This window comes from Fusarium odoratissimum (genome assembly GCF_000260195.1).
Source record: "Fusarium odoratissimum NRRL 54006 unplaced genomic scaffold supercont1.11, whole genome shotgun sequence".
Classification (NCBI taxonomy): Eukaryota; Fungi; Ascomycota; class Sordariomycetes; order Hypocreales; family Nectriaceae; genus Fusarium; species Fusarium odoratissimum.
Window position 1 is genome coordinate 1,412,336 of NW_022158697.1, and position 12,341 is coordinate 1,424,676.

Genomic DNA, 12,341 nt, shown 5'->3' on the forward strand with positions numbered 1-12,341 from the left:
ACATAGTAGCAGAGGATAGCCGGGAAGGGCTGATAATGACCCCGCTGACCAGAGGCAACAAGATACTGTATATACTGTTAAAAATTACCCTTGTTTTGCCACGTTGTAAATCGGATCGACTCTGATTGCGCGTAGAAAGGCAGAATACGTGCATCGTTGAGTAAAAGTCAGTGGTGATTTGACAGTTGATAGAGGGGGATCATCACAACCTGTCCACTGCGGCGTACCCCCTTGTTGTTGTGGCAGGGTAGTAGAGCAGACTGGGAAACAAGCCTAAAGCGCCGCAAATCTCGCACGTTTCTGTTTTGCTCGTGTACCTACGGCCTTCAGTAGGCACCTTAGGTAGTGGTTACAGTGGTGGGCTTCTTTTTGACTTTTTGCCGTTGGCTGGGAAGAGCCGAGCGAGGAGTCAAGACCAAGAAGATTTCTACATGCATTTACTTGGTCCAATGTAATTGCGTAACGTTCAGCTGTTGGTTACTTTATTTTGCTGCAACGAAAGTTTTGTGTCCATAGCGTTGAGTTGCTGATACTTGATGCATATATCGTTGCTGCAGATGTTTCAACGTCTGAACTCGGCTCGTAACTCGTGTTGACGTGAGCAACGAAGGACAACAGCATGAAAGTTAAATCATGCGCAATCAAGGCATTGATATAACTAGCTTTTATGTGTTGGTAAAATGCGCTGAATTCTAATTGACTTGCAATTGAGAAGATAGGTAGGTAATGGAATTTAATTATATCTCGCTGAGGCAGGTGGGCTTATTGCAATCTAATTGAGGTGATATCAACCTTCTTGACTCTTGCCCTCTCTGGCATCCATCTACAGACAGTCAGTATCTGCACCGAGACCTCAACCTCCCTCCCACATCAACTCACCATCCATATAATGAATGGCTTCATTCATCAACGCTCTGAAGACTAGAATCTAGAGCATCCCTTCCTATACAGCAAACTTCCTCCTCATTTTCCTTACCCTCTTAATTCTCGCTTCAACGTTTGAGTCCTCTACCGAACCAATTCCTACCATCTACAGATACTTTACCTGATCTTGTTTTGCTTGACCTGACTGCCCATATCCACCCCCGGGCCTTGGCTTGGGCCTCCACTGTCGGCCCAATCCATCCTCCCGCCCCCTCATCTCTCTTTACGGTACGGTACGAGACGACGGTACGATATTCTGAGAGCCTGGCGTGCCCATTGTTGCTCCTTCTCAATACGCACGCTGTAGCTGTTGTTAGTTCTATTAGGACGGCCTGGGTTAGTCCGTTCTACCGCAATATTGCCTAACCTGTTCTTACAGGACAGGACCTGCGCGACGAGACCCAACTCGATCCATCTCCAACTTGGCGAGCGACCACACTGCACCCGGCCCAACCAGCAACCAGCTGCCAGCCAACCATCACATCCCATCCATTTTCTCTGTGCTCTCTCTGCATTGGATTGTAGCTAGGAGCTAGCAACTCGACGCTACACTACACCATCCAGACCCTTCTCCTCTTACTCTCATTTTTCTCACTCCCATCCTTCATCCTCCCCCCGTCGCTGGGATCTCATCGACCGTCGACATCATCGTCTACGCCCGATAACCACGCATTACGCATCCCCACTCGCGACAACCACCACAACAACGATTTCACTGCTGACCACCGACCGCCTCTACTTAATCGCGGCGATCAAACTGACGCTGTCGCCCTAAGCTGCTTGATTCAGCTTCCGCAGCAGTCAGTCAGCGCAATGGATCCTCAGTGGCAGCAATATCCCTCCGCGAACTCGCCTGGCTCCTCGAGACGACACAACGGCAATACCCAAGCCCCTCGAGACTACACCAACCAGCCCCCGCCTCAAGGCGGATACAAATACGACCAGTTCCACGGCGGCGCCCCCGTCCATTCTGCTGCTGCTCCGCCTGCTTCTGCTCCCGTTGGTAACCCCAACTCGGCCGCCTCTCCAATCTCACCTTCGCAGATGCGCGACGGCAACGGTGACGTCGCTATGCACGATGCTCATGATGCTCATGCTGGTATCAAGTACCCCATGAGGCCCCTTCATCAAGCTCACATGTCGGGCAGCCGCCCCGTCAACCTTCACTCACCTCAAGAGTCTTCTTCCGTCGCTCAACGATACTCGCCCATGGAGGCCCTGTCCCCCACTTCACCTTACGCGCCCAAGTCGTCTTCAAACAGCCAATTCACAAGCCCGACCTCCCAGCGACAGTCGCCTACACGCCAGCCTGATTATTCTCAATCGACATATTTCCCCGGCGCCCGCCAACACCAGCAAGGCCAGCATCTTCCTCCTATCAACCCTTACGCGTCCGCCGGTCACCAGGAAAATTATCCCTCTTCCGCTGTCGGCAATCTCGATGCTGCTTTTAACCTGGACCCCAAGTCTCCTCGACGGCCTGTGCCCCAGCAAGTGACCAGGGGCCCAGTTCCCGAGTTCAAGCAACTCTCCTCGCCCGCAGATCTGCAACCCAAGGTCAATTCACAGCCTCCGTTCCGTCGCGCCAACCCTGAAGGCGGTTTTATCAGCGTATGTTTTCAAGCCTCTACAGCTTTTGACACACTTTTGCTCACGATATGATCAGCCTCTTCAAGCTCTTACTGTTCAACTGCCTGCTACTTATCGCATCTGTAACCCCAGCTTCAAGTATGAGTCGTCGCGCAATCCTCGCAGAGTCTTGACCAAGCCTAGCAAGGGTACCAAGAACGATGGCTATGACAACGAAGACAGTGACTACATCCTCTACGTGAACGACATTCTTGGATCTGAAGAGGCCGGCCACAAGTATGTTGTGTAAAACTGAAGTTTGTTGCTTATAATTCTAACATATTCTTAGAAACCGTTACCTTATTCTGGACGTCTTGGGGCAGGGTACTTTTGGTCAAGTCGTGAAATGTCAGAACCTGAAGACGCAGGAAGTAGTGGCTGTCAAGGTCATCAAGAATCGTACTGCCTACTTCAATCAGAGCATGATGGAGGTTTCGGTCCTTGATTTGGTACGATCATCAATTCCATACTTCAAGGTCCGCACTAACAAGGAGTAGCTCAACACGAAGCTTGACAAGAACGACGATCATCATTTGTTGCGACTTAAAGACACTTTCATTCACCGCCAACATCTTTGCTTGGTTTTTGAGCTCCTTAGCGTCAATCTTTACGAGCTTATCAAGCAGAACCAGTTCAGAGGACTCAGCACTACTTTGGTTCGCGTGTTCGCTCAACAGCTCCTTAACGGTCTCGCACTACTTAATAAGGCTCGCCTGATACATTGCGATTTGAAGCCTGAAAATATTCTTCTCAAGAATCTCGAAAGCCCCATCATCAAGATTATTGATTTCGGTTCAGCCTGCGACGAGCGACAAACAGTGTATACTTATATTCAATCTCGATTTTACAGATCTCCCGAGGTTTTACTTGGTCTTCCCTATTCTTCGGCCATCGATATGTGGTCCCTTGGATGCATTGTGGTGGAACTGTTCCTGGGACTTCCCTTGTTTCCAGGATCTTCTGAGTATAACCAGGTCTCGCGAATCGTTGAAATGTTGGGTAACCCCCCGAACTGGATGATCGAGATGGGGAAGCAGGCGGGCGACTTTTTCGAAAAGCGACAAGATGAGTTCGGACGACGGACATACCAGCTTAAACCCATGGAACAATATGCCCGAGAACGTGGCACCAAGGAACAGCCTAGCAAGAAGTACTTCCAGGCCAACACCCTTCCCGAGATTATCAAGTCCTATCCCATGCCTAGGAAGAACATGAAGCAGAGCGAGATAGATAGAGGTAAGATCCGAACCGGTAGGAATATCATGTGCGCTCATACTAACCGTGATAGAAATGAACAACCGCATCGCGTTCATTGACTTTGTCCGCGGCCTTCTTACAATCAACCCTCTCGAGAGATGGTCTCCCCAGCAAGCCAAACTTCATCCGTTCATCACTCAACAGAAGTTTACTGGGCCTTTTATACCACCGATGAATCTCAAGTCTAGCTCGCTGAATAGGTCTCCAGCACCTGGCACCCAACAACAGCAACAGGCCGAAGCACTTAGCAAGCAGCGGGCTCAAGCGGCAGCAGCTCAACACCAAGCGCAACACCAAGCGCAACAACAGGCTGCTTCAGCTGCCCCTACCCCTTATGCCAACCAGTACGCGCCTCAAGGCCATACGCAACCGCAGATGTACGGCAACAACTCAATGTATTCTCCCGGAGGCAACCACGCCAACATGCCTTCGGCATACGGCCAACAACAACACGGGCAGTATGGACAAATGGTTATGTCCCAACCGCCCCAGCAGATGCCTCAGGGGCAATATGCACAAATGCCCCAGCCCAACATGTATCAGCATCAACAAGGTGGTATGAGGCCAGCACGTCAACGGGCTTCAACCATGGAGCAGCAACAGAGCGGTATCCCCGCTGCCATCCAACGAGTAGCTAGCCATCTCGACCCCAGTCAGCCGATTCGTCTACAGCCTAGTCCGGCGTACTACCCACCCACTGGAGAAAGTATGGCATCTGGCAGCATCGATAACCGAACGGCAGCAGGTCGAAGAGGTAGCCGCGTGCAACAGGGTGGCCGAGGCAACAGGGACTTTATCCGCAATTTGGAGGAGCGCACTCTGGAAGAAGGTTTTATGGGAAACCAGAACACCTGGCATTGAAGTGGCCTAACCTAACAAGGGACCAGATGTCCGCGCCAATCTGTGATGCGAGCGACTTCACTCGATAAACGAAGCCCTGCCGCCGAGGTCTCTGCGTAATAGCGTGCAATAGGCCGGAGTTCATGGTTGGTAACGAAGCAAAACTCCATGGTGGTTCTAATGTACTAGAAGTCCGTCCTCCCTTCGAAACCCATGCGCCAACGAGGCAAGAGACGTCCCATGCCATATGTGCGTGCTCGGAACTGTCCAGTCGACTTTGTCAGAATTGGTTAAAGAGGAGGCGTGGCTCCTTTTCATAGCCAGGGAAAGGGAACTTCAGCGTCAAGGTCTCAACGAACTCGAAGGAATGATATTCAGACTCGATTACAATGCTACAAGCATTTAGCACAGGAATAGGTTGGGCCAAATTACACAGATCCATGATGAAAGGGGTAGTATTTGTTTACAGGATTTCTTTGTCTCGACACGATGAGGCACGCCTCAGAAACGGCCGCGGAAGTTTTGGGTTTACTCTCGGGGCTGCTTTCTTTTTTTTTTCTCGTTATTTTTCCTGTTGTCAGTATAGCTCTTGGAGGGACGGGGTTTCTGGTCAGGAATTCAACATGGTGCAGAGTTGCCAAATCTCGGCTGAATATGATTCATGCCTATTGTAGCCTGGCTGTAGATATTGTTATTCTTGTCTCGACTTCTTGGTGTATGATGACGGAGGGACCGCGCTTGGCATATCATGGGGTAAGGTTCTTGGGTTACAATTCCCATTTTGTAGTTGTATTGGTATTATTTGGGTTTGGGCGGCTTCAAAGGGGTCATTTCTGCGCGGACGAATCGAGGTATAAAATCATGAATTACCCCTGATGAATGCGAACGGTTCTCCATCCTCAAGTGATACCATTGTCGGGAGCTGGGACAGTGAGCTGCTTCCACATGGTCGTAACTGGTATCCATTTTCAGGGGTACCCGAAGTATAAAGAGAGAAAAATGAAATGATTAGCTTTAATAGCCCATTTTGGACACGTGAACCCCGAACGCCCAGCCCAAAATTTCGTACACCCACTGCTCCCCTTGTTGTGGTTCACCATGAAATTGCCCGGCTATTTTAATGCTGATAGGTACCTCCCAGTCTGTTCTCTAGAGACCATGTCCCAAAAAAGGTTGCGAAGTAATCGTCAAATGCAATAAAGGAAAAACAAGAGACAGGCGATAGTTCATCATCGCCCGCCGCGACCTCTTTGACCACCTCGGCCTCGTCGGTTGCCGCCCACGATTTTATCGCTATACAACTGGTTGTTCCTTGATGAGCCGTTTGTGGTAGTGGTGTCCATTAAATCAGGGAAACCCATTGAGCCATCAACAAAGTTGTCGTTAGCGTTGGGCTTATTTCCGCGGGTGCCACGGGGACCGCTTGGGGCGTTTCTTGGCGCATTGCTGGACGTAATGGTATTGCTTGAAGGGGCTCCTAGCTTAGGGTAGACCTTGATGATTCTACCATCGGCCTGTAACAAGTTTTAGCAAGAGTTCTGAATGAAAATTGGTCCCGATGGACTCACAGTCTTATCGTTGAAGGTCTCGATTACTCGCTCACCACCCTCGCGCGATGCAAAGGCTAGCTCGAAGAGGAGGAATGGGTTTGATTTGACAATGCGACAGCTCAGAATCTCGCCTCCGATGGGAGTCATAGCGCTCTCGATATCAGCGGCTGTGGTGCCAGGGGCAAAGTTTTGTGCCAGAATAGTGAAGGGACCTGCGAGACCCCGAATTGTCATTCCCATGCCATTGCCAGTGCTGCCCTTGCCTTTCACGATGTTGACTTGTTGTGGCGCATCGCCAGAAGTGTCCATGCGATCCACGGCAGCGGAGAGACGAGCAGCGCGGCGGTTGTTGGCTCTCTTATGAGCAGCATTGGGAGCTGAGATGCGGGAGCTTAGGTCGCCTGAGACAGAGTGATGCAGATCGTGTGTCCATTCTCCGTTGACATTGCCAGGCGCGGGCTGGGTCGAGCGGGTGCCTATGGTGGAAGTTCGCTGCTGTACATGTTGGCTTCAACTAATCGCTTCCTATCTTTTGCTGTAGCTACCTTCTTGACGCCGACACGGCTTGCTAGCGATTGGCCGGGGGCGGACTTGAGCTTGGAGGGGGCGCTTTGGCGACGGTTCTTTGAGAAGATGCGATCGGCAAGGGCTTCGTTCTTCTTTCGCTCACGTCCTGAAAAACGATGTTAGGGAAGGACATCAGGACTTGGAAAAATTGATTGTTGCTTACCCTCGTTGATGATCTTTTCGAAATCTGTAGCAACCTTGGCCATGATTGAGGTGGTATGAAAGAAAATCGGTATACGGCAGAAATCGATGAGTATAGTAAGATGAGTTTAGAAGGACAAGGGATGACTGATGATACTTGGAGGATCAAACAATTCGCATGTTTTGTCTCGTCCCTATAAAGGTTAAAAGAAAAGAAACGTTGGCTCGACTGGACTGGACTAGACTGGACTGCGACCGCGAAGCGCGTCTCCAATTAGAAATGGGAGAGAGTTGTTAGCGACCTGCAGGGGAAGGGGGTGGCTCTATGGCAATTACAGAATGTACATGCATTAGGTACCTCAAGCGCGGCAAAGTTAAGCGCATCTCATGCAACGCCCCTCGCTCAGCTGATAAGATAAGAGATTTTTTGGTGCACCTACGGACGGATCCATTCTCTCCAGCTCTAACTTGGGTATATCTGGAATTCCGTGATCAACCTAGGTACTCAAGCAGCAACTCTCCCATGGCTGATAGGTTATTGCACGGAGGCGCGTGCCTTCGGAGAGCTCTGCAGCTCGCACCGCGGCAGAGACTAGAAATTCGGCCTGCTTCTGCTTTCCAAACCCGTTCGTTTCAACACTCACAGCGCATGTTCAACTCTACGACGACACCGACTACCGAGGTGACGACTACAGCTCAAGACGCAAGCTCTATAGCTGATTCTATCACGAAAGATGCTCCAAAAAGCCTCGATGCACCAGCCGACGAAGCAATATGGAAAAAGAAGGAAACCCTTAAAATGGAACGGGCAGTCAACAAGGAGTTACAATATCTGAACAATGACCCTTGGAAAGTTGCAGAATATGTCAGAAGAGCGCTTGAAGCAAAGAAATTCGATGAAGCCCATCTTTTGGTTCAAAAAGGCAGTAAAGATATGCAATTGGTCGTGCCATGGAATCTACTACTGGAATATCTGCTCGACCAGCAACAAGTCAAGGCAGCGATCAAGCTATTCAACGAGGTAGGCTTGAGATATAGTCCTCGGGTTCTTCTCTCATCTGTGATACTGACATTATCTGAAGATGAAAAAGCGCGCACAATTCCCCAATGCGCAAACCTACACAACCCTGTTCCGTGGTCTTGCCAAGTCGAAACACCCTAAAACCGCCGTCTTCGAGGCTGTAAAGCACTATAACGCCCTTTTCAAGGACTCTCGCCTAGAACCAAACAGCACTCATATGAATGCTGTGCTCAGCGTGTGCAACCGAGCGGGCGACCTGGACTCCATGTTCTCCATCGTCGACACTCTCAACGAGTCAACTCGAGCTCCGACTTCCTACACCTATACTACCGTTCTCAATGCTATACGATTCAACACGCTTGATGGCTTGGAAAACTTGACGCCTGAACAGAAGGAGTTCAATCTCAAAAATGGTATTCAGCGCGCCAAAGCCATCTGGTCAGAAGTCATGAGTAAATGGAGGCAAGGACGTCTGATCATCGATGAGGAGCTCGTCTGCTCAATGGGTCGTATGATGATCATCTCAAGCGACACCAACGAGAAGAAGGCCGTCCTTGATCTCATTGAACAGACAATGAACATACCCAATTTGTCCAAAGTCAAAGAAATGTCAGCTGAGGAAGCTCGCAAGACAAATCCTCACACCGGTCAAGTGGTTAAGAAGGATAAAAATGGTGTCTTTACCAGTCCTGGGAACAATACTTTGTCTCTAATCTTGAAGGTTGTGTTGCAGACGAAGCTCAACAGCCTGGGCATCAAATACTGGAATTTCATTCTTCGCCAATATAATCTCGAGCCTGACCGGGATTGCTGGCTGCGCCTCTTTAGCATTCTCAAGCAAGCCAAAGCAAGCGGTCATGCTACTGAGATTCTGGACATAATACCAGCGAGTATCACTGGACCAAACTTCTATCGTATAGCCTTTGAAACATGTGTTCGTGATAACATCAACCCAAATGTCATCAAGAATGCCGACCGCGCGCTCGATAGCATGATGAACCACCTAGAGGTGCCCGACGCTCATCTCATGCGCTTGTACCTCAACGTTTCTCAGTCTACGCACTATCACTTGCGTGCTCGTGCTAGAGAAGGGGACGTGGCTGGTGCCAAACGTGCCTATGGCGTCCAGATCACCGACGCGCTTGATCGTCTGTGGGTGCCCTACCGCAAACTACACGATCACTATTTCAAACGAGTTAAAGCTGAGACGAAGGAACAAAAGAAGGCTCTTTTCAATGATCAACGCGAGGTAATTGCTCTCGCACGCATCATGTATGGATCATTCAACAAGGTCATTCAGCAGGAGATGCTCCCTGAGGAAGACCTCGAGAAAATACGCCCTGTCGGGGGACGCATCAACCGCGAGATCCAGGCCTTCTATGCCAACCGGGAGGAAACGGAACACAACTTGCCCAAGACGAAGGGTCGTGGCACAGCCGAGGAAGATATGTCCGCACACAATGAGGTCATGAATATGGTCAACTTTTGGGACACCACTCAAGCAGGAAAGCCCCGATCCCCAAAGCAGACAGACCAAGGGCGGTTGCATCGTGATAATGGCCCAGGTGATGGCTATCGACGCGACGAAAGCTCAAGGTTCGAATCAAAGCCTCCAAGGCCCGTCCCCCACTCGTACAAAATCTACCCTAAAAACCTCCAGTCACCACCTGGAAGGCGAATACCAGAGCAAGACCTGCGCAAGCGGAAAGGCGGCACGCGGCCGGTGAGGCAACCCGTTTATGGTGGCTATCCGGGCCCCAAGCCTAACTGGAACGCCACTCGTGACGACAGGAAGTTTCGATAACGAAATGCTGAAGTCGAGCCGTATCCGTGGCTGCTACAGGAAACCCACTCGCCGTTTTGACAAACCGCGGCGTTGAGGCTCCTGTACATTGGAGCATCGAATTGTGCTTGGGTCCATGAATAAGAGCTTTCAATGGGAAAAGCTCGTGTAAAACTAAACTGATGTATGTACGATTTAGACGCAAAAAAGAATGCGAGGGTGTACTGATAGAGCATATGGCGGCGTTTTGTTGGGCGATGGCACTCCTCTGCATATACAATACCTCACTTACACAATCGAAGCCTTGGTCCTGTTGAATATTTGTCATATCTATCATCCAGGCCATCACAAGCTTGAGTATGGAAGGTTGTTTTACCATGACTATCCATTCTGCTTTATTTTAATCTCGGTTAGGAATAGGTAAAAAAAGGGAGTCTCTGCTACTAGTGGACTACCTTCTATTCTATAGCCAGCTTTATAAACTACTTGTTAGGTCCAGCTTAAACAATAAAATACCCCCATCAAGCCCAGTAACATCACTTAAGTTCGAATTGAGGCAACGAATCAAGGTAGAGATTCGAGGCCACGGTGCGATATATTGACCTGCTGCCTTGGCTGGATGATCGATCTGAGAGCTGTGATTGCGTATTCGACGTTGATGAATGTGTGGCTGACGGTTTATCGCCTTCTTTGACAGCCAAGTACGAACTCTTGAGTAAATTTGTGGGTAGTTGAAACGTGGTGGCCGAGGTCCACCGCGATGGCGAGCATTGGCCAGGTTCTTGCATGGAATCATCTTGCATAGACAGTAATATGCCGAAATTACCCTGAGTCCAGTTTGACGGAATCTGACCTCTTTGCGGGTGGCTATAGCCTCCAGATTTGTTAAAACGACGAAGTGAGCCGACTATTGTCGCAGGAGCGACTAAATCGCAAGAGGACGAGGGCCTGGTGATAGATAGTGTCTTCCGCCCTACCGGTTGTGATGTAAGTGCTGCCGAGACCTTGGGACGAGTTGTGATGCGTTCACGCTTAGTAGTGGAGCGCGGCGATTTGTCTTCCAGACGCTTATCATCCGGTGCCGCTTCTATGCAAGCTCGTAAAGTATATGATCTTTCCAGGCTACAGCTAGACATGTCAGGAAGAGGATCTAGCTGAGGTGGACCTTTGTCGATGACTGGTGAAGGGGGCGCGAATTCAGAGTCCTTCAGGAACGGCTTGGATAATTCGGAGATATGAATGCGTGACCCAATTGGAAACACTGAATGGTTACTCGAGGAACTCCCATTGCGAGTCCATCTCTCTCTGGAGTATTGAAATGCGCTGCTGAGGCTCGGTTGGTGATAAGAGAGATCTTCCACTAGAATAGTCAGATACGCCGCAAGCGAGTACTTATTAGCCCACCCACCTGTGCTAAGGAGATGAGGAACTCCTGGGACTTCAGATACTGACAATTTCTCCAAATTTGTTGAAGAGGAAGCTGTCTTTCGTCGTTTCGGTTTCAACCAACGCGCAAGATGAGAATACGACGAATTCTGAGAATTTGATCTCTGACTTCTGCGCCGTGTTGACGTATTCTCGCTAGGTCCATCAAAATCGATTTCCTCAGATCTATCGAGACGAGCCCTGCGGCGATTCAGTGGCAGTCTCTAGCTGCTAATCTTGTTGTGAGGCTTGACAAGCTCAGGGGACGGAAGCGGATGCTGAGGCTGAGGTGGGATCCTTTTCTTGAGCTTCGCCTGCCAGGCACCAAAGATACTGTTGGGCATGATGTAAGTATGGATGGGATCGGATATAGATGGTTTGACGAGACAAAGATCGTCAATTTTGACTGATGTGTGGTGAAAAAAAAAAAGCGGCCTAGATACTCAAGGTACCTACCAGGTAGGTAGGAAGACATCCACTGGTACAGGTGCAGGAACAAGTTGAGAGTTTGTGTTACTTTGGGAAGGTCCTTTGACTGAGCTTGCAATTAATGCCATAGGTAGCTCTTGCAAGGAGCTTACAAGAGAATATCCGCAAGGACGGAGTGAATTACTGGCAAGTACATTATCACCATCACCATCACCAATTGCCTAAGGTAAGGTAGTGTATCAAGATTAATCACAAGGTATTTCTGGAAAGACGATGTCCTGGAATTACGGCTCCGACCCGGTTTTTATTAATATCTAAGCTGAACTGCTGAATCTCCAATACATGGTCAGGTAGTCACTACAGGTGTATCTGACTGAGCCGAGAGATAAACTGCAGTTCAATGTGGGTCATCCATCGTTCCGGGCAAGTGGGGCCGCACCGGGACGGCCGGCCACACCTCAGCCGGGCAACAACTGGATTTGGGATGCCTTTGACCCAATGATATTGTCTGAAGACTAGCTGAATGAAGAAGAATGATCTGTATTGATTTTCCATTTTGATCTTTAAATGAATTATCCCAAGTAACATCAATTTAAAGAGCGGCAACTCAATTAGCAACTCGTTTATAACATTGACTACAACCATTCGACGAAATTGAAGTCCTAAAGGAAAGGAATATCATCTAGTTGCCATTAGATCGTAAATAGGAGCTTATGCAATCCTAGATACGTAGTAGGTATCTTGGTTAAAGACCTAAAAAGAGTCTCGGTAACAC

At 49.4% G+C, this 12,341-nt stretch overlaps 4 protein-coding genes across 15 annotated transcripts; 2 read left to right on the plus strand and 2 right to left on the minus strand.

The window, feature by feature from the left end:
* The first annotated feature begins 788 nt into the window (after positions 1-788).
* FOIG_07947 (CMGC/DYRK/YAK protein kinase) lies at positions 789-5,685 on the plus strand. Of its 12 annotated transcripts, none has more exons than XM_031207737.1 (8): positions 826-1,260; positions 1,309-2,023; positions 2,073-2,535; positions 2,591-2,790; positions 2,843-3,002; positions 3,051-3,789; positions 3,842-4,639; positions 4,698-5,664. In XM_031207737.1, exons 3-8 carry the CDS (start codon positions 2,134-2,136, stop codon positions 4,715-4,717), a joined length of 2,319 nt encoding a protein of 772 aa, XP_031063278.1. In that variant the 5' UTR covers positions 826-1,260; positions 1,309-2,023; positions 2,073-2,133; the 3' UTR covers positions 4,718-5,664. The 12 variants fall into 12 exon arrangements, with proteins under 12 accessions (XP_031063268.1, XP_031063267.1, XP_031063271.1 ...); XM_031207743.1 differs by having other exon boundaries at positions 1,309-2,535; positions 4,698-4,796; positions 4,843-5,662; XM_031207736.1 differs by having other exon boundaries at positions 826-2,023.
* A 6-nt stretch (positions 5,686-5,691) lies between these two features.
* On the minus strand, positions 5,692-6,973 carry FOIG_07948 (uncharacterized protein; the record flags this gene model as incomplete). Its single annotated transcript, XM_031207746.1, has 4 exons — positions 5,692-6,164; positions 6,219-6,695; positions 6,746-6,873; positions 6,931-6,973. 4 exons carry the CDS (start codon positions 6,971-6,973, stop codon positions 5,880-5,882), a joined length of 933 nt encoding a protein of 310 aa, XP_031063279.1. The 3' UTR covers positions 5,692-5,879.
* Positions 6,974-7,365: 392 nt separating this feature from the next.
* On the plus strand, positions 7,366-10,243 carry FOIG_07949 (uncharacterized protein). The gene is made up of 2 exons (XM_031207747.1): positions 7,366-7,929; positions 7,991-10,243. The coding sequence occupies exons 1-2, from the start codon at positions 7,432-7,434 to the stop codon at positions 9,731-9,733; spliced, it is 2,241 nt and encodes a 746-aa protein (XP_031063280.1). The 5' UTR covers positions 7,366-7,431; the 3' UTR covers positions 9,734-10,243.
* Positions 10,244-10,248: 5 nt separating this feature from the next.
* FOIG_07950 (uncharacterized protein) lies at positions 10,249-11,762 on the minus strand (the record flags this gene model as incomplete). Its single annotated transcript, XM_031207748.1, has 3 exons — positions 10,249-11,072; positions 11,121-11,338; positions 11,719-11,762. The coding sequence occupies 3 exons, from the start codon at positions 11,760-11,762 to the stop codon at positions 10,249-10,251; spliced, it is 1,086 nt and encodes a 361-aa protein (XP_031063281.1).
* Positions 11,763-12,341: the final 579 nt, after the last annotated feature.